Source organism: Embiotoca jacksoni, unplaced genomic scaffold (genome assembly GCF_022577435.1).
Source record: "Embiotoca jacksoni isolate LCO1_2020_lvr unplaced genomic scaffold, fEmbJac1.0.p SCAF_16, whole genome shotgun sequence".
NCBI classification, from domain to species: domain Eukaryota; kingdom Metazoa; phylum Chordata; class Actinopteri; family Embiotocidae; genus Embiotoca; species Embiotoca jacksoni.
This window is the reverse complement of record NW_027185296.1, coordinates 14,453,859-14,477,547: the sequence shown is the minus strand read 5'-3', so window position 1 is coordinate 14,477,547 and position 23,689 is coordinate 14,453,859. Positions and strand designations below refer to the sequence as shown.

Here is a 23,689-nt window from a genome sequence, read left to right as displayed (position 1 = left end):
ATATCTCACCGTTACACCTCATTAACTTCACTCTTTCACTCCCCATAACTCATATCTCACCGTTACACCTCGTTAACTTCACTCTTTCACTCTCTATAACTCATATCTCACCGTTACACCTCATTAACTTCACTCTTTCACTCTCCATAACTCATATCTCACCGTTACACCTCATTAACTTCACTCTTTCACTCTCCATAACTCATATCTCACCGTTACACCTTGTTAACATCACTCTTTAACTCTCTATAACTCATATCTCACCGTTACATCTCATTAACTTCACTCTTTCACTCTCTATAACTCATATCTCACCGCTACACCTCATTAACTTCACTCTTTCACTCTCTATAACTCATATCTCACCGTTACATCTCATTAACTTCACTCTATAACTCATCTCTCACCGTTACATCTCATTAACTTCACTCTTTCACTCTCTATAACTCATATCTCACCGTTACATCTTGTTAACTTCACTCTTTCACTCTATAACTCGTATCTCACTGTCACATCTCGTTAACTTCACTCTTTCACTCTCTATAACTCATATCTCACCGTTACACCTCATTAACTTCACTCTTTCACTCTCTAACTCACATCTCGTTAACTTCACTCTTTCACTCTCTATAACTCACATCTCACCGTTACATCTCATTAACTTCACTCTTTCACTCTCTATAACTCATATCTCACCGTTACATCTCGTTAACTTCACTCTTTCACTCTATAACTCATATCTCACCGTTACATCTCATTAACTTCACTCTTTCACTCTCTATAACTCATATCTCACCGTTACATCTTGTTAACTTCACTCTTTCACTCTATAACTCGTATCTCACTGTCACATCTCGTTAACTTCACTCTTTCACTCTCTATAACTCATATATCACCGTTACACCTCATTAACTTCACTCTTTCACTCTCTAACTCACATCTCGTTAACTTCACTCTTTCACTCTCTATAACTCACATCTCACCGTTACATCTCATTAACTTCACTCTTTCACTCTCTATAACTCATATCTCACCGTTACATCTTGTTAACTTCACTCTTTCACTCTATAACTCGTATCTCACTGTCACATCTCGTTAACTTCACTCTTTCACTCTCTATAACTCATATCTCACCGTTACACCTCATTAACTTCACTCTTTCACTCTCTAACTCACATCTCGTTAACTTCACTCTTTCACTCTCTATAACTCACATCTCACCGTTACATCTCATTAACTTCACTCTTTCACTCTCTATAACTCACATCTCGTTAACTTCACTCTTTCACTCTCTATAACTCATATCTCACCGTTACATCTCGTTAACTTCACTCTTTCACTCTATAACTCATATCTCACCGTCACATCTCATTAACTTCACTCTTTCACTCTCCATAACTCATATCTCACCGTTACATCTCATTAACTTCACTCTTTCACTCTCTATAAGTCATATCTCACCGTTACATCTCGTTAACTTCACTCTTTCACTCTATAACTCATATCTCACCGTTACACCTCATTAACTTCACTCTTTCACTCTCCATAACTCATATCTCACCGTTACACCTCATTAACTTCACTCTTTCACTCTCCATAACTCATATCTCACCGTTACACCTCATTAACTTCACTCTTTCACTCCCCATAACTCATATCTCACCGTTACACCTCGTTAACTTCACTCTTTCACTCTCTATAACTCATATCTCACCGTTACACCTCATTAACTTCACTCTTTCACTCTCTATAACTCATATCTCACCGTTACATCTTGTTAACTTCACTCTTTCACTCTATAACTCGTATCTCACTGTCACATCTCGTTAACTTCACTCTTTCACTCTCTATAACTCATATCTCACCGTTACACCTCATTAACTTCACTCTTTCACTCTCTAACTCACATCTCGTTAACTTCACTCTTTCACTCTCTATAACTCACATCTCACCGTTACATCTCATTAACTTCACTCTTTCACTCTCTATAACTCATATCTCACCGTTACATCTCGTTAACTTCACTCTTTCACTCTATAACTCATATCTCACCGTTACATCTTGTTAACTTCACTCTTTCACTCTATAACTCGTATCTCACTGTCACATCTCGTTAACTTCACTCTTTCACTCTCTATAACTCATATCTCACCGTTACACCTCATTAACTTCACTCTTTCACTCTCTAACTCACATCTCGTTAACTTCACTCTTTCACTCTCTATAACTCACATCTCACCGTTACATCTCATTAACTTCACTCTTTCACTCTCTATAACTCATATCTCACCGTTACATCTTGTTAACTTCACTCTTTCACTCTATAACTCGTATCTCACTGTCACATCTCGTTAACTTCACTCTTTCACTCTCTATAACTCATATCTCACCGTTACACCTCATTAACTTCACTCTTTCACTCTATAACTCACATCTCGTTAACTTCACTCTTTCACTCTCTATAACTCATATCTCACCGTTACACCTCATTAACTTCACTCTTTCACTCTCCATAACTCATATCTCACCGTTACACCTTGTTAACATCACTCTTTAACTCTCTATAACTCATATCTCACCGTTACATCTCATTAACTTCACTCTTTCACTCTCTATAACTCATATCTCACCGCTACACCTCATTAACTTCACTCTTTCACTCTCTATAACTCATATCTCACCGTTACATCTCATTAACTTCACTCTATAACTCATCTCTCACCGTTACATCTCATTAACTTCACTCTTTCACTCTCTATAACTCATATCTCACCGTTACATCTTGTTAACTTCACTCTTTCACTCTATAACTCGTATCTCACTGTCACATCTCGTTAACTTCACTCTTTCACTCTCTATAACTCATATCTCACCGTTACACCTCATTAACTTCACTCTTTCACTCTCTAACTCACATCTCGTTAACTTCACTCTTTCACTCTCTATAACTCACATCTCACCGTTACATCTCATTAACTTCACTCTTTCACTCTCTATAACTCATATCTCACCGTTACATCTCGTTAACTTCACTCTTTCACTCTATAACTCATATCTCACCGTTACATCTCATTAACTTCACTCTTTCACTCTCTATAACTCATATCTCACCGTTACATCTTGTTAACTTCACTCTTTCACTCTATAACTCGTATCTCACTGTCACATCTCGTTAACTTCACTCTTTCACTCTCTATAACTCATATATCACCGTTACACCTCATTAACTTCACTCTTTCACTCTCTAACTCACATCTCGTTAACTTCACTCTTTCACTCTCTATAACTCACATCTCACCGTTACATCTCATTAACTTCACTCTTTCACTCTCTATAACTCATATCTCACCGTTACATCTTGTTAACTTCACTCTTTCACTCTATAACTCGTATCTCACTGTCACATCTCGTTAACTTCACTCTTTCACTCTCTATAACTCATATCTCACCGTTACACCTCATTAACTTCACTCTTTCACTCTCTAACTCACATCTCGTTAACTTCACTCTTTCACTCTCTATAACTCACATCTCACCGTTACATCTCATTAACTTCACTCTTTCACTCTCTATAACTCACATCTCGTTAACTTCACTCTTTCACTCTCTATAACTCATATCTCACCGTTACATCTCGTTAACTTCACTCTTTCACTCTATAACTCATATCTCACCGTCACATCTCATTAACTTCACTCTTTCACTCTCCATAACTCATATCTCACCGTTACATCTCATTAACTTCACTCTTTCACTCTCTATAAGTCATATCTCACCGTTACATCTCGTTAACTTCACTCTTTCACTCTATAACTCATATCTCACCGTTACACCTCATTAACTTCACTCTTTCACTCTCCATAACTCATATCTCACCGTTACACCTCATTAACTTCACTCTTTCACTCTCCATAACTCATATCTCACCGTTACACCTCATTAACTTCACTCTTTCACTCCCCATAACTCATATCTCACCGTTACACCTCGTTAACTTCACTCTTTCACTCTCTATAACTCATATCTCACCGTTACACCTCATTAACTTCACTCTTTCACTCTCTATAACTCATATCTCACCGTTACATCTTGTTAACTTCACTCTTTCACTCTATAACTCGTATCTCACTGTCACATCTCGTTAACTTCACTCTTTCACTCTCTATAACTCATATCTCACCGTTACACCTCATTAACTTCACTCTTTCACTCTCTAACTCACATCTCGTTAACTTCACTCTTTCACTCTCTATAACTCACATCTCACCGTTACATCTCATTAACTTCACTCTTTCACTCTCTATAACTCATATCTCACCGTTACATCTCGTTAACTTCACTCTTTCACTCTATAACTCATATCTCACCGTTACATCTTGTTAACTTCACTCTTTCACTCTATAACTCGTATCTCACTGTCACATCTCGTTAACTTCACTCTTTCACTCTCTATAACTCATATCTCACCGTTACACCTCATTAACTTCACTCTTTCACTCTCTAACTCACATCTCGTTAACTTCACTCTTTCACTCTCTATAACTCACATCTCACCGTTACATCTCATTAACTTCACTCTTTCACTCTCTATAACTCATATCTCACCGTTACATCTTGTTAACTTCACTCTTTCACTCTATAACTCGTATCTCACTGTCACATCTCGTTAACTTCACTCTTTCACTCTCTATAACTCATATCTCACCGTTACACCTCATTAACTTCACTCTTTCACTCTCTAACTCACATCTCGTTAACTTCACTCTTTCACTCTCTATAACTCACATCTCACCGTTACATCTCATTAACTTCACTCTTTCACTCTCTATAACTCACATCTCGTTAACTTCACTCTTTCACTCTCTATAACTCATATCTCACCGTTACATCTCGTTAACTTCACTCTTTCACTCTATAACTCATATCTCACCGTCACATCTCATTAACTTCACTCTTTCACTCTCCATAACTCATATCTCACCGTTACATCTCATTAACTTCACTCTTTCACTCTCTATAACTCATATCTCACCGTTACATCTCGTTAACTTCACTCTTTCACTCTATAACTCATATCTCACCGTTACACCTCATTAACTTCACTCTTTCACTCTCCATAACTCATATCTCACCGTTACACCTCATTAACTTCACTCTTTCACTCTATAACTCACACCTCATTAACTTCACTCTTTCACTCTCTATAACTCATATATCACCGTTACACCTCATTAACTTCACTCTTTCACTCTCCATAACTCATATCTCACCGTTACACCTCATTAACTTCACTCTTTCACTCTCCATAACTCATATCTCACCGTTACACCTCATTAAAATCACTCTTTCACTCTATAACTCACATCTCATTAACTTCACTCTTTCACTCTCCATAACTCATATCTCACCGTTACATCTCATTAACTTCATTCTTTCACTCTCCATAACTCATATCTCACTGTTACACCTCATTAACTTCACTCTTTCACTCTCTATAACTCATATCTCACCGTTACATCTCATTAACTTCACTCTTTCACTCTATAACTCATCACTCACCGTTACATCTCATTAACTTCACTCTTTCACTCTCCATAACTCATATCTCACCGTTACACCTCATTAACTTCACTCTTTCACTCTCCATAAATCATATCTCACCGTTACACCTCATTAACTTCACTCTTTCACTCTCTATAACTCATATCTCACCGTTACACCTCATTAACTTCACTCTTTCACTCTCCATAACTCATATCTCACCGTTACACCTCATTAACTTCACTCTTTCACTCCCCATAACTCATATCTCACCGTTACACCTCGTTAACTTCACTCTTTCACTCTCTATAACTCATATCTCACCGTTACACCTCATTAACTTCACTCTTTCACTCTCCATAACTCATATCTCACCGTTACACCTCATTAACTTCACTCTTTCACTCTATAACTCACATCTCGTTAACTTCACTCTTTCACTCTCTATAACTCATATCTCACCGTTACACCTCATTAACTTCACTCTTTCACTCTCCATAACTCATATCTCACCGTTACACCTTGTTAACATCACTCTTTAACTCTCTATAACTCATATCTCACCGTTACATCTCATTAACTTCACTCTTTCACTCTCTATAACTCATATCTCACCGCTACACCTCATTAACTTCACTCTTTCACTCTCTATAACTCATATCTCACCGTTACATCTCATTAACTTCACTCTATAACTCATCTCTCACCGTTACATCTCATTAACTTCACTCTTTCACTCTCTATAACTCATATCTCACCGTTACATCTTGTTAACTTCACTCTTTCACTCTATAACTCGTATCTCACTGTCACATCTCGTTAACTTCACTCTTTCACTCTCTATAACTCATATCTCACCGTTACACCTCATTAACTTCACTCTTTCACTCTCTATAACTCATATCTCACCGTTACATCTCGTTAACTTCACTCTTTCACTCTATAACTCATATCTCACCGTTACATCTCATTAACTTCACTCTTTCACTCTCTATAACTCATATCTCACCGTTACATCTTGTTAACTTCACTCTTTCACTCTATAACTCGTATCTCACTGTCACATCTCGTTAACTTCACTCTTTCACTCTCTATAACTCATATATCACCGTTACACCTCATTAACTTCACTCTTTCACTCTCTAACTCACATCTCGTTAACTTCACTCTTTCACTCTCTATAACTCACATCTCACCGTTACATCTCATTAACTTCACTCTTTCACTCTCTATAACTCATATCTCACCGTTACATCTTGTTAACTTCACTCTTTCACTCTATAACTCGTATCTCACTGTCACATCTCGTTAACTTCACTCTTTCACTCTCTATAACTCATATCTCACCGTTACACCTCATTAACTTCACTCTTTCACTCTCTAACTCACATCTCGTTAACTTCACTCTTTCACTCTCTATAACTCACATCTCACCGTTACATCTCATTAACTTCACTCTTTCACTCTCTATAACTCACATCTCGTTAACTTCACTCTTTCACTCTCTATAACTCATATCTCACCGTTACATCTCGTTAACTTCACTCTTTCACTCTATAACTCATATCTCACCGTCACATCTCATTAACTTCACTCTTTCACTCTCCATAACTCATATCTCACCGTTACATCTCATTAACTTCACTCTTTCACTCTCTATAAGTCATATCTCACCGTTACATCTCGTTAACTTCACTCTTTCACTCTATAACTCATATCTCACCGTTACACCTCATTAACTTCACTCTTTCACTCTCCATAACTCATATCTCACCGTTACACCTCATTAACTTCACTCTTTCACTCTATAACTCACACCTCATTAACTTCACTCTTTCACTCTCCATAACTCATATCTCACCGTTACACCTCATTAACTTCACTCTTTCACTCTCTATAACTCATATATCACCGTTACACCTTGTTAACTTCACTCTTTAACTCTCTATAACTCATATCTCACCGTTACACCTCATTAACTTCACTCTTTCACTCTCCATAAATCATATCTCACCGTTACACCTCATTAACTTCACTCTTTCACTCTCTATAACTCATATCTCACCGTTACACCTCATTAACTTCACTCTTTCACTCTCCATAACTCATATCTCACCGTTACACCTCATTAACTTCACTCTTTCACTCCCCATAACTCATATCTCACCGTTACACCTCGTTAACTTCACTCTTTCACTCTCTATAACTCATATCTCACCGTTACACCTCATTAACTTCACTCTTTCACTCTCTATAACTCATATCTCACCGTTACATCTTGTTAACTTCACTCTTTCACTCTATAACTCGTATCTCACTGTCACATCTCGTTAACTTCACTCTTTCACTCTCTATAACTCATATCTCACCGTTACACCTCATTAACTTCACTCTTTCACTCTCTAACTCACATCTCGTTAACTTCACTCTTTCACTCTCTATAACTCACATCTCACCGTTACATCTCATTAACTTCACTCTTTCACTCTCTATAACTCATATCTCACCGTTACATCTCGTTAACTTCACTCTTTCACTCTATAACTCATATCTCACCGTTACATCTCATTAACTTCACTCTTTCACTCTCTATAACTCATATCTCACCGTTACATCTTGTTAACTTCACTCTTTCACTCTATAACTCGTATCTCACTGTCACATCTCGTTAACTTCACTCTTTCACTCTCTATAACTCATATCTCACCGTTACACCTCATTAACTTCACTCTTTCACTCTCTAACTCACATCTCGTTAACTTCACTCTTTCACTCTCTATAACTCACATCTCACCGTTACATCTCATTAACTTCACTCTTTCACTCTCTATAACTCATATCTCACCGTTACATCTTGTTAACTTCACTCTTTCACTCTATAACTCGTATCTCACTGTCACATCTCGTTAACTTCACTCTTTCACTCTCTATAACTCATATCTCACCGTTACACCTCATTAACTTCACTCTTTCACTCTCTAACTCACATCTCGTTAACTTCACTCTTTCACTCTCTATAACTCACATCTCACCGTTACATCTCATTAACTTCACTCTTTCACTCTCTATAACTCACATCTCGTTAACTTCACTCTTTCACTCTCTATAACTCATATCTCACCGTTACATCTCGTTAACTTCACTCTTTCACTCTATAACTCATATCTCACCGTCACATCTCATTAACTTCACTCTTTCACTCTCCATAACTCATATCTCACCGTTACATCTCATTAACTTCACTCTTTCACTCTCTATAAGTCATATCTCACCGTTACATCTCGTTAACTTCACTCTTTCACTCTATAACTCATATCTCACCGTTACACCTCATTAACTTCACTCTTTCACTCTCCATAACTCATATCTCACCGTTACACCTCATTAACTTCACTCTTTCACTCTATAACTCACACCTCATTAACTTCACTCTTTCACTCTCCATAACTCATATCTCACCGTTACACCTCATTAACTTCACTCTTTCACTCTCTATAACTCATATATCACCGTTACACCTTGTTAACTTCACTCTTTAACTCTCTATAACTCATATCTCACCGTTACACCTCATTAACTTCACTCTTTCACTCTCCATAAATCATATCTCACCGTTACACCTCATTAACTTCACTCTTTCACTCTCTATAACTCATATCTCACCGTTACACCTCATTAACTTCACTCTTTCACTCTCCATAACTCATATCTCACCGTTACACCTCATTAACTTCACTCTTTCACTCCCCATAACTCATATCTCACCGTTACACCTCGTTAACTTCACTCTTTCACTCTCTATAACTCATATCTCACCGTTACATCTTGTTAACTTCACTCTTTCACTCTATAACTCGTATCTCACTGTCACATCTCGTTAACTTCACTCTTTCACTCTCTATAACTCATATCTCACCGTTACACCTCATTAACTTCACTCTTTCACTCTCTAACTCACATCTCGTTAACTTCACTCTTTCACTCTCTATAACTCACATCTCACCGTTACATCTCATTAACTTCACTCTTTCACTCTCTATAACTCATATCTCACCGTTACATCTCGTTAACTTCACTCTTTCACTCTATAACTCATATCTCACCGTTACATCTCATTAACTTCACTCTTTCACTCTCTATAACTCATATCTCACCGTTACATCTTGTTAACTTCACTCTTTCACTCTATAACTCGTATCTCACTGTCACATCTCGTTAACTTCACTCTTTCACTCTCTATAACTCATATCTCACCGTTACACCTCATTAACTTCACTCTTTCACTCTCTAACTCACATCTCGTTAACTTCACTCTTTCACTCTCTATAACTCACATCTCACCGTTACATCTCATTAACTTCACTCTTTCACTCTCTATAACTCATATCTCACCGTTACATCTTGTTAACTTCACTCTTTCACTCTATAACTCGTATCTCACTGTCACATCTCGTTAACTTCACTCTTTCACTCTCTATAACTCATATCTCACCGTTACACCTCATTAACTTCACTCTTTCACTCTCTAACTCACATCTCGTTAACTTCACTCTTTCACTCTCTATAACTCACATCTCACCGTTACATCTCATTAACTTCACTCTTTCACTCTCTATAACTCACATCTCGTTAACTTCACTCTTTCACTCTCTATAACTCATATCTCACCGTTACATCTCGTTAACTTCACTCTTTCACTCTATAACTCATATCTCACCGTCACATCTTATTAACTTCACTCTTTCACTCTCCATAACTCATATCTCACCGTTACATCTCATTAACTTCACTCTTTCACTCTCTATAACTCATATCTCACCGTTACATCTCGTTAACTTCACTCTTTCACTCTATAACTCATATCTCACCGTTACACCTCATTAACTTCACTCTTTCACTCTCCATAACTCATATCTCACCGTTACACCTCATTAACTTCACTCTTTCACTCTATAACTCACACCTCATTAACTTCACTCTTTCACTCTCTATAACTCATATATCACCGTTACACCTTGTTAACTTCACTCTTTAACTCTCTATAACTCATATCTCACCGTTACACCTCATTAACTTCACTATTTCACTCTCTATAACTCATATCTTACCGTTACACCTCATTAACTTCACTCTTTCACTCTCTATAACTCATATCTCACCGTTACACCTCATTAACTTCACTCTTTCACTCTCCATAACTCATATCTCACCGTTACACCTCATTAACTTCACTCTTTCACTCTATAACTCACATCTCGTTAACTTCACTCTTTCACTCTCTATAACTCACATCTCACCGTTACATCTCATTAACTTCACTCTTTCACTCTCTATAACTCACATCTCGTTAACTTCACTCTTTCACTCTCTATAACTCATATCTCACCGTTACATCTCGTTAACTTCACTCTTTCACTCTATAACTCATATCTCACCGTCACATCTCATTAACTTCACTCTTTCACTCTCCATAACTCATATCTCACCGTTACATCTCATTAACTTCACTCTTTCACTCTCTATAACTCATATCTCACCGTTACATCTCGTTAACTTCACTCTTTCACTCTATAACTCATATCTCACCGTTACACCTCATTAACTTCACTCTTTCACTCTCCATAACTCATATCTCACCGTTACACCTCATTAACTTCACTCTTTCACTCTATAACTCACACCTCATTAACTTCACTCTTTCACTCTCTATAACTCATATATCACCGTTACACCTCATTAACTTCACTCTTTCACTCTCCATAACTCATATCTCACCGTTACACCTCATTAACTTCACTCTTTCACTCTCCATAACTCATATCTCACCGTTACACCTCATTAAAATCACTCTTTCACTCTATAACTCACATCTCATTAACTTCACTCTTTCACTCTCCATAACTCATATCTCACCGTTACATCTCATTAACTTCATTCTTTCACTCTCCATAACTCATATCTCACTGTTACACCTCATTAACTTCACTCTTTCACTCTCTATAACTCATATCTCACCGTTACATCTCATTAACTTCACTCTTTCACTCTATAACTCATCACTCACCGTTACATCTCATTAACTTCACTCTTTCACTCTCCATAACTCATATCTCACCGTTACACCTCATTAACTTCACTCTTTCACTCTCCATAAATCATATCTCACCGTTACACCTCATTAACTTCACTCTTTCACTCTCTATAACTCATATCTCACCGTTACACCTCATTAACTTCACTCTTTCACTCTCCATAACTCATATCTCACCGTTACACCTCATTAACTTCACTCTTTCACTCCCCATAACTCATATCTCACCGTTACACCTCGTTAACTTCACTCTTTCACTCTCTATAACTCATATCTCACCGTTACACCTCATTAACTTCACTCTTTCACTCTCCATAACTCATATCTCACCGTTACACCTCATTAACTTCACTCTTTCACTCTATAACTCACATCTCGTTAACTTCACTCTTTCACTCTCTATAACTCATATCTCACCGTTACACCTTGTTAACATCACTCTTTAACTCTCTATAACTCATATCTCACCGTTACATCTCATTAACTTCACTCTTTCACTCTCTATAACTCATATCTCACCGCTACACCTCATTAACTTCACTCTTTCACTCTCTATAACTCATATCTCACCGTTACATCTCATTAACTTCACTCTATAACTCATCTCTCACCGTTACATCTCATTAACTTCACTCTTTCACTCTCTATAACTCATATCTCACCGTTACATCTTGTTAACTTCACTCTTTCACTCTATAACTCGTATCTCACTGTCACATCTCGTTAACTTCACTCTTTCACTCTCTATAACTCATATCTCACCGTTACACCTCATTAACTTCACTCTTTCACTCTCTAACTCACATCTCGTTAACTTCACTCTTTCACTCTCTATAACTCACATCTCACCGTTACATCTCATTAACTTCACTCTTTCACTCTCTATAACTCACATCTCGTTAACTTCACTCTTTCACTCTCTATAACTCATATCTCACCGTTACATCTCGTTAACTTCACTCTTTCACTCTATAACTCATATCTCACCGTCACATCTCATTAACTTCACTCTTTCACTCTCCATAACTCATATCTCACCGTTACATCTCGTTAACTTCACTCTTTCACTCTATAACTCATATCTCACCGTTACACCTCATTAACTTCACTCTTTCACTCTCCATAACTCATATCTCACCGTTACACCTCATTAACTTCACTCTTTCACTCTATAACTCACACCTCATTAACTTCACTCTTTCACTCTCCATAACTCATATCTCACCGTTACACCTCATTAACTTCACTCTTTCACTCTCTATAACTCATATATCACCGTTACACCTTGTTAACTTCACTCTTTAACTCTCTATAACTCATATCTCACCGTTACACCTCATTAACTTCACTCTTTCACTCTCCATAAATCATATCTCACCGTTACACCTCATTAACTTCACTTTTTCACTCTCTATAACTCATATCTCACCGTTACACCTCATTAACTTCACTCTTTCACTCTCCATAACTCATATCTCACCGTTACACCTCATTAACTTCACTCTTTCACTCCCCATAACTCATATCTCACCGTTACACCTCGTTAACTTCACTCTTTCACTCTCTATAACTCATATCTCACCGTTACACCTCATTAACTTCACTCTTTCACTCTCTATAACTCATATCTCACCGTTACATCTTGTTAACTTCACTCTTTCACTCTATAACTCGTATCTCACTGTCACATCTCGTTAACTTCACTCTTTCACTCTCTATAACTCATATCTCACCGTTACACCTCATTAACTTCACTCTTTCACTCTCTAACTCACATCTCGTTAACTTCACTCTTTCACTCTCTATAACTCACATCTCACCGTTACATCTCATTAACTTCACTCTTTCACTCTCTATAACTCATATCTCACCGTTACATCTCGTTAACTTCACTCTTTCACTCTATAACTCATATCTCACCGTTACATCTCATTAACTTCACTCTTTCACTCTCTATAACTCATATCTCACCGTTACATCTTGTTAACTTCACTCTTTCACTCTATAACTCGTATCTCACTGTCACATCTCGTTAACTTCACTCTTTCACTCTCTATAACTCATATCTCACCGTTACACCTCATTAACTTCACTCTTTCACTCTCTAACTCACATCTCGTTAACTTCACTCTTTCACTCTCTATAACTCACATCTCACCGTTACATCTCATTAACTTCACTCTTTCACTCTCTATAACTCATATCTCACCGTTACATCTTGTTAACTTCACTCTTTCACTCTATAACTCGTATCTCACTGTCACATCTCGTTAACTTCACTCTTTCACTCTCTATAACTCATATCTCACCGTTACACCTCATTAACTTCACTCTTTCACTCTCTAACTCACATCTCGTTAACTTCACTCTTTCACTCTCTATAACTCACATCTCACCGTTACATCTCATTAACTTCACTCTTTCACTCTCTATAACTCACATCTCGTTAACTTCACTCTTTCACTCTCTATAACTCATATCTCACCGTTACATCTCGTTAACTTCACTCTTTCACTCTATAACTCATATCTCACCGTCACATCTCATTAACTTCACTCTTTCACTCTCCATAACTCATATCTCACCGTTACATCTCATTAACTTCACTCTTTCACTCTCTATAACTCATATCTCACCGTTACATCTCGTTAACTTCACTCTTTCACTCTATAACTCATATCTCACCGTTACACCTCATTAACTTCACTCTTTCACTCTCCATAACTCATATCTCACCGTTACACCTCATTAACTTCACTCTTTCACTCTATAACTCACACCTCATTAACTTCACTCTTTCACTCTCTATAACTCATATATCACCGTTACACCTTGTTAACTTCACTCTTTAACTCTCTATAACTCATATCTCACCGTTACACCTAATTAACTTCACTCTTTCACTCTCTATAACTCATATCTTACCGTTACACCTCATTAACTTCACTCTTTCACTCTCTATAACTCATATCTCACCGTTACACCTCATTAACTTCACTCTTTCACTCTCCATAACTCATATCTCACCGTTACACCTCATTAACTTCACTCTTTCACTCTATAACTCACATCTCGTTAACTTCACTCTTTCACTCTCTATAACTCATATCTTACCGTTACACCTCATTAACTTCACTCTTTCACTCTCTATAACTCATATCTCACCGTTACACCTCATTAACTTCACTCTTTCACTCTCTATAACTCATATCTCACCCTTACATCTCATTAACTTCACTCTTTCACTCTCTATAACTCATATCTCACCGTTACACATCATTAACGTCACTCTTTCTCTCTATAACTCATATCTCACTGTTACACCTCATTAACTTCACTCTTTCACTCATATCTCACCGTTACATCTCATTAACTTCACTCTTTCACTCTCTATAACTCATATCTCACCCTTACATCTCATTAACTTCACTCTTTCACTCTCTATAACTCATCTCTCACCGTTACACCTCATTAACTTCACTCTTTCACTCTATAACTCATATCTCACCATCACATCTCGTTAACTTCACTCTTTTTCTCTCCCATAGTTTCTTCATATTATCTGTTGTCTCCATTCAGTTCCTTCGCTAACATAGTTTCTCTCCTTTCTTTTCCAGATGTCCTGTCATGGAGCTGCATGTCTCTGCTCTGTGATTGTCGTCTCCACCAACAGTTCATGTCTTCTATCTCTATTCTGTCCTTTTCTCTCTCTGCTCTCCTCTCACCCCAACCGGTCGAGGCAGATGTTCTCCACCTCTGGTTCTGTTAACAGATGTTCTCCACCTCTGGTTCTTGTTCTGTTAACAGATGCTCCGCCCACCTCTGAGTCTGGTTCTGTTAACAGATGTTCTCCACCTCTGATCCTGGTTCTGTCGGAGGTTTCTTCCTGTTAAAGGGAGTTTTTCTTCCCTCTGTTGGAGGTTTTTCTCCATTAAAGAGGACTTTTCCCCTCCTAGCTTATGTGGGAATTGTTGAATTGTTGTGTTTCTCTGTATAATGCTGTAAAGTTGTGCTGTGAGGACTTTACTGTGTTAAGTGCCATGAAATGACCTGTGTTATGGTTTGGCGCTTTATAAATAAAATTGAATTGAATTGATTTGGTTCTGTATGAATTTTTTTTATTCGGATGTAGTTTGGCCGTAGCACTGACAAAAATTCCACTTCTAGTTCATTTCGATGGGAGCGATGCGCTCACACAGCTGAGCTGCCAACACACAGAGCTCCCACAAAAACACTCTGCTTTATCCAGCGAAAAGGTTTGACCGGCATCACCCTGCATCCCTCCCTGGTTAAATAGGATCCTCGGTGTGTGTGTTGGGGTGGGGTGAGGGGTGGGGGGGATCCTCAGGCTGCACACTGAGAAACCCTCCGACTGTTGAGTACTACATATGTGAAGCAGTATGACCAGGGACACCACCGGTTGTACTCTCAACATTATAAATCAGATCCTATCTGAGTGTGGGGCTTAACGCACACTGCTCTGGCATCACCATTATTAGGCTGTATTTTTATATTTAAACTATCATTCAAAACTTCTCGGAAATGGCAGATAAACAAGGTTGTGCTTTCAGTGGACACCTCCCACCTCGGGCTCTGCGTCCGTCACAGGTTTCTTCCTGTTATGAGGGTTTTTCTACCGCTCGGACAGATCGGTCTCACTGAACATGCTGTTCTCCTTGAGCTCCAGACACATTCAGTAATTGTCTCTAAGAGCAGTAATTTGCTGTTCAGTTCAGTTCAATGTGAATATATGGTTAGATCAGCGTGTGTGTGTGTGTGTGTGTGTGTGTGTGTGTGTGTGTGTGTCCTCCTGCTGAAGTACAAAAGACATTTACAGGACACCGTGACCCCAGCCAGGCAAATCAACCAATCACAGCAGACTGCAGCAGATTACAGCAAACCGACTGGTTAGTCGGATGGGGGGAGGAGGAGGAGGAGGAGGAGGAGGAGGGTGTGTGTGTGTGTGTGTGTGTGGGGGGGGGGGGTGATAGGATGCTGAGGGTGAGAAAGAGAGAGACAAACAGAATGTGAAAAGAGGTGAGAGGCTCTGGAGGAGAGAAAGAGAGGAAGGGGCAGGACGCCAAGACAGAAGGACACACTCAGGACGAGAGAGACTGGACTGAAGAGACGACAACGTGTCAGAGATAGTTTTAGGTTTTAGGTCCTTTTTTAACAAATTGATCAAATAATGAAAATCCAGACACTCCCACACAACTCCTACCACAACAACTAAAACACTGATTTTTGGGGGATAAAACCAAGTGGCAGGATCTGACTGGAAACCACAGACTGTATTTAAAAGTGTTCGTAGCTTCCAGGTCTGAACAATGAGTCCGATGCAGAAGTGTCTTCAGCTGCAATACCACCGAATGCCACTAGAGGCCGGCTCCAAAAAGCCTCCAGCTCCATAGACTCCCATTCAACTTCTCTCATCAAATACAAAGTCTCCACAAGTTTTCTGGATGTCATTCGTTAAATTCACTCTTCCAGATTAGTTTTCTGTCGGTCCATCGATACTATGTCCCGCCCACCGATAGCTGTAACCTGACTGCACCACAGGCCTGTCAATCAAACAGACACGCCCCCAAAAACAGGTCTTCTTGAATCTTCTTTTCTAATGAATGAGGGATTATTTTCAGATGGACCTCCAGAAAACTAATAAGAAGGAGTGACTTTAGCTAACAACACCGAGATAACTGATGGACACATTTTATTCACTTTGGATTTGATGAGAGAAGTTGAATGGGAGTCTATGGAGCCGGAGGCTTTTTGGAGACAACCTCTAGTGGCACTCGCTGGTATTGCAGCTGAAGATACTTCTGGATCAGAACCATTTTTCAGACCCGGAAGCTACGAACTCTTTTATATTCAGTCAGTGGGGGGAACCTAAAAAATTATAATGACTGTTACTTGAGGCAATTAATGTGACTTTGTGCAGCTCCCTGTGGCTTTAAACAATTCTTCAAAAATACAGTCCAACACATGTAAACAGACTTGGTGGAGTTGGAGTTGACTGGTAACTTCCACAATAATGACTTGATGTCACCTGGCAGACGTGTGTTTGCTGAGCAGCAGTCTCACCTGTCGGCCTCCTCTCTGCTGCTCTGTTTTTCAGAGAGCTCCTGGTCGAGGGAGGAGGAGGTGCTTCCCTCTCGGCTGACCCCGCTGTTACGTCCTGGGCTGTTGTCGGCAGACGCCCTCTCTCCTCCTCCTCCTCCTCCTCCTCCGCCGCCACCTGCAGGACGGGGGCTGGTGCCATCTGTATGCTGCTTCAGAGTCTGCAGCTTCGCCAGCGGGATGATGTCACAGCCCTGAGGCCGGTGCCACACGGTGCGCTGGGTGGAGGCATTGTAGTAGTAGAAGCGCGAGGTGTTGGGGTCAAACAGCTCCCACCACTGGTTGTCACCGGTGCGCTTGATGCGAACACCCTGGGGAGGATCCCACACGCACTCGCCCGTCAGCAGGTTGGCGTACATACGCTCCCGTGTGCGCGGCTCAATGATCTCCACCCACTCCAACCTGCAGGGAGAGTTGAGAGTTGAGAGTTGAGAGTTTCAGCAAATTCACCTTGAAATAAACTGAATGTGAGTTCCAGCTCTGCCGGCATCAACAAGGTCGCAGCAAACAGGTGCAGAAAGCAACAACAGGACTTGTTGAAAGAGAAGCATGAAAACTGTTTCCCCACTAATAAAGCCAGGAGATATATATATATATATATATATACATATATATAATAAAGCCAGGAGATATATATATATATATATATATATATATATATACATATATATAATAAAGCCAGCACAAGCTGAGCACAAACATACCAAAACAATCTAATAAGGAAAACACTAATATTGTTGGGAAGCTTTTAACTCTGGTACTGTTTCCCTTTTTCATCTAATATATCTACACACAACTATACAGGGAGACATTACAGAATTATAAACACACACACACACACACACACACACAGATATATGTCTTTATTGGGGCTGTCACTTTGTATTTGCACTATTTACGCACAATTCTTTCAAATTGAATATTCATTTGAATTAATTTGAATGAATTGCCATTGGATATTTGTTCAAATGTAGTTTTCGGAAAAATGAAACACACGTGCGCGTGCATGCGCGCACACACACACACACACACACACACACACACACACACACACACACACACACACACACACACACACACACACACGTTAGCTACAACCACTGTGGTGAGGACTTGCTTTTTCTGTGTAGCACAGAAGTGATAGAAAACCAAAGTGCACAGCAGATTGTTATTTGGAGTTCAACGTCACAAAACTGCAATCACATATTATAAATGATGACATGTCAGCCCTCACAGCAGGAGTACAGAAGACAGACACACAAAAGAAAACATTTTAACAGCATTTTGAAACAACACAGCGAGCGTGCTCACTGGATTTATGTTGCTCTAAGCTTAAATCCATCAGAGCAGCAGTTGATTAATAAGGTCAATCAATAAACCAATCACGGCTGAGCAGGCAAGTTCCTGTGCACAATGTAAGCTAAACTGAGTTTGACAAAGAAATCCGTACCAGTCAATTAGAATTTTGGAAAATGTCCCAGAATCATCAAAAACTTGGCTGATGTGTGTGACAGTTTCACAAGAGGCCCAAATGCATATAATATCTGAAATGTTAAGTGCCGTGGGATGATTTATGTTGTGATGTGGTGCCACACAAATAAATTTGAAATCGATTGTTTCTGACTTGTTCTCATCGAGGCGTTTTTTTTGGCGCCCTGTTGGAGAAAAAACAAATTCACAAATCCAAACGTTGTGGGCAGGATAAGGAATGGCGACGTCATCTTTAAACGTGCTAGCCACCTGTAATAGTTACATTCATGAAAAATGTCATGGATTCAGGAGATTATAACTCTGGAAAGTTATCATGGTGTCTTTCTGGATGGTGTTTCGCTGGCTCTGTGCATTGGCACCCTGCTGCTTCAGTGGACCGGCTCTATTTAAACAAATAAAAAACATCAGTGTCAGCGGATTAGTCCGGATATTAACAAGTCTTGATGGTAATTTGCGAGAAGGCGGCTTGTTTCAGATCTACCGACAGCAGCAGTCAGTGAGTCGGTCTGCTGAGTGAGCGGTGTGCCTGAAGTGCATCTGAACCTCATGAGCTGCTGGCTTGAGGAGTATTGATGGTGTATCTTAAAGGCTCCATCATCCCCTCTTACTCTGGATAAGAGGGAGATCCCGCATCGATCACCGTCCGGACAGCAGATGCATCCCAGAGGGACTAAAGAGCAAACACCGCCAAACAAATCCTCTTCAGTATCTTTAGTGCACCTGCTTCCATAACAGTATTATTTAGCTGAATATAAGTCAGTCCATTAGGCACTGAACTTCTGCACACATTTTCATTTTGAAAAAAATTTGAGGAGGACATAATACAGAAGTGACAAACAGCAGGTTTTATTTGATTAAAAATCTCATCTGATTGTTGTAAATATTTCTGCCAACATGAATACACGGTAGACACTAAATTAATTACTGCAATTTTAGAACATGATGACGTTGCCAGATTATCAAATTTATGAGTTTTCAGGTCCCTCCAACTCTGTTAGTTCACCTGCACATAAATACATACAGAAAGCCTCATTCAAGTCATTTTGCTTGTTCAAATACATCTGTTATGAACTGGCATCCAGTTGTTCCACAGTTTAGCCATGAGAGAATGGAATATTTCACAGTGATGACTTTTCCTCATCAAACGTTGTTTTAGCTCTTTATACAAGTGAAGGGAACAGAGACAGGTAGATTTCTATTGCAAGCAAAGTTCATACAACAATCCAGAAAATCCAACAAAGTACAGGTGCTGAGGCATGAAGACGTCTTACCTGAGACCCACAACGCAGTGGAGACACAGCAATGCAGTACAGCCACTTTTCTACAGTAACAAATACAACACCCTAAATTTGGCATCACCTGATACTTTAGGAGGGAAAGTACAACATTCTTATGTTTCCATTTCATATGCAAAAATCGGTATATACTCATATTTATTCAAAAACTGCAAAATCCCCCTAAAATTACATGATCCAAGCTGGCACTAAAAAAAGATAGAGATCTGAGTCACTGCTCCTACAACTAAAACCTAATTTCCAAACATGTTGGGACTCTGTGTGAAATGTAAATAAAAACAGAATTATAAAAAAATATCTGCTCATTTTGAATTTGATGGCAGCAACAAGTGTCAAAAAAGTTGGGAGAGGGTCAACGAAAGACTGAAAGAATTGTGTAAACTTAAAAAAAAAAACCCACCTGGTGGAACATCTCAACTAATGAGGTTACCATGGCAACAGATCAGTAACATGATCGGGTATAAAAAGATGATTTCAGAGAGGCAGAGTCTCTCAGCAGTGAATATGGGGAGGTTCACCACTCTGTGAAACACTGTGTGGGAACAATCTAAGAATAATGTTCCTCAACTTAAAACTACAAAGAATTATTGGATTTCATCGTCTACGGTTCATAATATCATCAAAAGATTCAGAGAATCTGGAGAAATCTCTGAACACAAGGGACAAGGCTGGAAACCAATATTGGATGGTGGTGATCTTCGGGCCCTCAGGCAGCACTGCATTAAAAACACACTATTCTGGAGTGGAAATCACTGCATGGGCTCAGGAACACTTGTGAAAACCATCGTCTGTGAACACAGTTCATCGCTGCGTCCACAAATGATGTTAAAACTCTCCAAAGAAGAAACCAGATAGAAACATGATCCAGAAACACCGCCACCTTCTCTGGACCGAGATCATTGAAGATGGACTGAGGTGAAGTGGACAACTGTCCTGAGGTCTGATGGATCACAATCTGAGATTCTGTTTGGAAATCATGGACGCTGCATCCTCCCGGTTAAAGAGGAGAGGGACCATCCAGCTTGTTATCAGCACTCAGTTCTAAAGCCAGCATTGCAGTATGGTATGACTGTGCAGCATATGCTGCCATCCAGACAACGTCTCTTTCAGGGAAGGTCTTATTTATTTCAGCAGAACAACGTCCAACCACATTCTGCAAGTATTCCAACAGCATGGTTCTCTAGTAGAAGAGTCCGCTGATAAACTGGCCTCCTGCTGTCCAGACCTGTCAATCATTGAAAACATCTGGAGCATCAGGACATGAACAATACAACAAAGGAGACCCTGAACTGTTGAGCAGCTGAAATCCTATATCAGGCAGGAATGGGACCACATTTCACTTTCAAAACATTTCAGCAACTGATCTCCTAAATTCTCAAACGTTTACAGAGTGTTGTAAAAAGAAGAGGTGATGCAGCTCAGTGGTAAAAAATGTACATACATAGATGACAACCACTTTTGTCAGCTTAGTAGCCATTTCCTTGTGATTCTCGAGGTTTCCATCAGCCTTTAAAAGTTCTGTTGGTGTAAATAAACTGGAGCTCAGTCTGGGTGAGCATTGGGACAGCCACAATTATTGCCAGCTACTATGTGTTCTTGTGTGTGTCTGTCTGTGTGCGTGAAAGAGAGAGAGAAAGAAAGAAAAGAAAGAATAGAGAAAGAAGTGGTACATCAGCTGTCAAAGGGAATGCTTGTCAAGTGGAGCAGAACAGGCCTGTTAAATAGAGAGATCCAGAGCACAGATAGCAGGATTAATTGGCCATAATTGGTTGATGTGTTGGTGTTCCAGATGACCCAGTTTAGGTCGCTCTTCTCCTCTCTGTGCGCTGCAGACACGAGCATGCACTCTGAAAGATACTAATGTCGACCGAAAACTTTAGGGTTTGCAAACATGCTGCGTCAAGCAACCGCCAATCAGAGCTTTTGAGCTTATATTTCTAAACTACCTCATAAACTTTCTAAACAGACTAAAAGTCAGTCCACAAAAGTATTGTTTCAGTTTGTGATGTCAGTCAAGAAACAGGAATCGTAGCCTACCTAAACGCTCGACTGTCCTCATTCTACCTTTATTTGAAACGCACCGAAGAACCAACGCCATCTTTAACATCCGAGAAGCACTTAAAAGTCAACAAGTGGCTTGATTTGCCATTTTAGGTCAGATGTTTCCTGACTGTGATAAGAAGCATGTGTGCAAAGCTGTACATTACAGTTAACTTGCTGAGCAGTGAGCCTGAAAACAACCGACAAAATGCACCTCTGAAAATAAGTAATTAACACATTATGTTTTATTTGTTTAATCCAAAGACAAAGTGTGCAAATTAATTATTGTAATTTAATGGGGGAAGTTTTGCACTGGGTGCAGTGACTTTCTTGGGTCTTGTCAATGCAGTGAGGCTGTCAGGATGTTACGTTATCCAGAATATAATAATCCGTATTGTTTTTTAGATCAGGTACAAACAGACCAGCAGTGGAATACTTTTCACGGTGCCCGTATTGAGCATAGCGGTTGTTAAGGGGTTAATAATTCTTATTAAAAAAAAAAAAAAAAAAAAAAAAACTACACATGAAAGAGTGACATGCTGAGAGATTATGTAGGTATTTTTATTATTATTAATTCTGACCTCTCACCAACACCATAAAACATCCTTCGAACACAAATCGTATGTTTATTAAATGCATGCAGCTTGATGAAATGTCCACAACAAAACCAAGCGCATGATCAGTCTGAGTTGCTGCAAACACGGAGGCCTTTTCTGACACCTCTGGCATGACACCAACAACTGAAGAATACGTCTTGGTTGACCGAGTATAGAATAACTTTAGGAGAAAGCAGAGTCTAACCCTAACCCTAGTCAGGCAGGGAGGCACTTTATCACAAGTTATAGTGAAAGCAAGGCCAATAACATATGTCAAGCAACACAACAACAACAACAACAACAACAACAACAACAACAACAACAACAACATTTGGTGCAAAAAAGATAAAAATAGTTTAATTTGCAGTAAACCAGCATTAAAAGCTGGTAAGTAGTGCAAAGTCCTAATTTGTTCTGTCTGGCTGCATTGGTGGGTGGATGAGTGTGTGTGTGTGTGTGTGTGTGTGTGTGTGTGTGTGTGTGTGTGTGTGTGTGTTTACACGTCAACATCTGTAACA

The 23,689-nt window shown here is 39.2% G+C and overlaps 1 protein-coding gene across 1 annotated transcript in view; it reads right to left on the bottom strand.

Annotated features, from left to right (window-relative positions):
- arhgap39 (Rho GTPase activating protein 39) overlaps window positions 1-23,689 on the bottom strand; it is a 74,820-nt gene that overhangs the window by 31,815 nt on the left and 19,316 nt on the right. Inside the window, exon 2 of the mRNA XM_069151060.1 lies at window positions 17,714-18,151. Within this exon, the coding sequence (XP_069007161.1) occupies window positions 17,714-18,151 (438 nt within the window). The remainder of the gene's footprint in view (window positions 1-17,713; window positions 18,152-23,689) is intronic.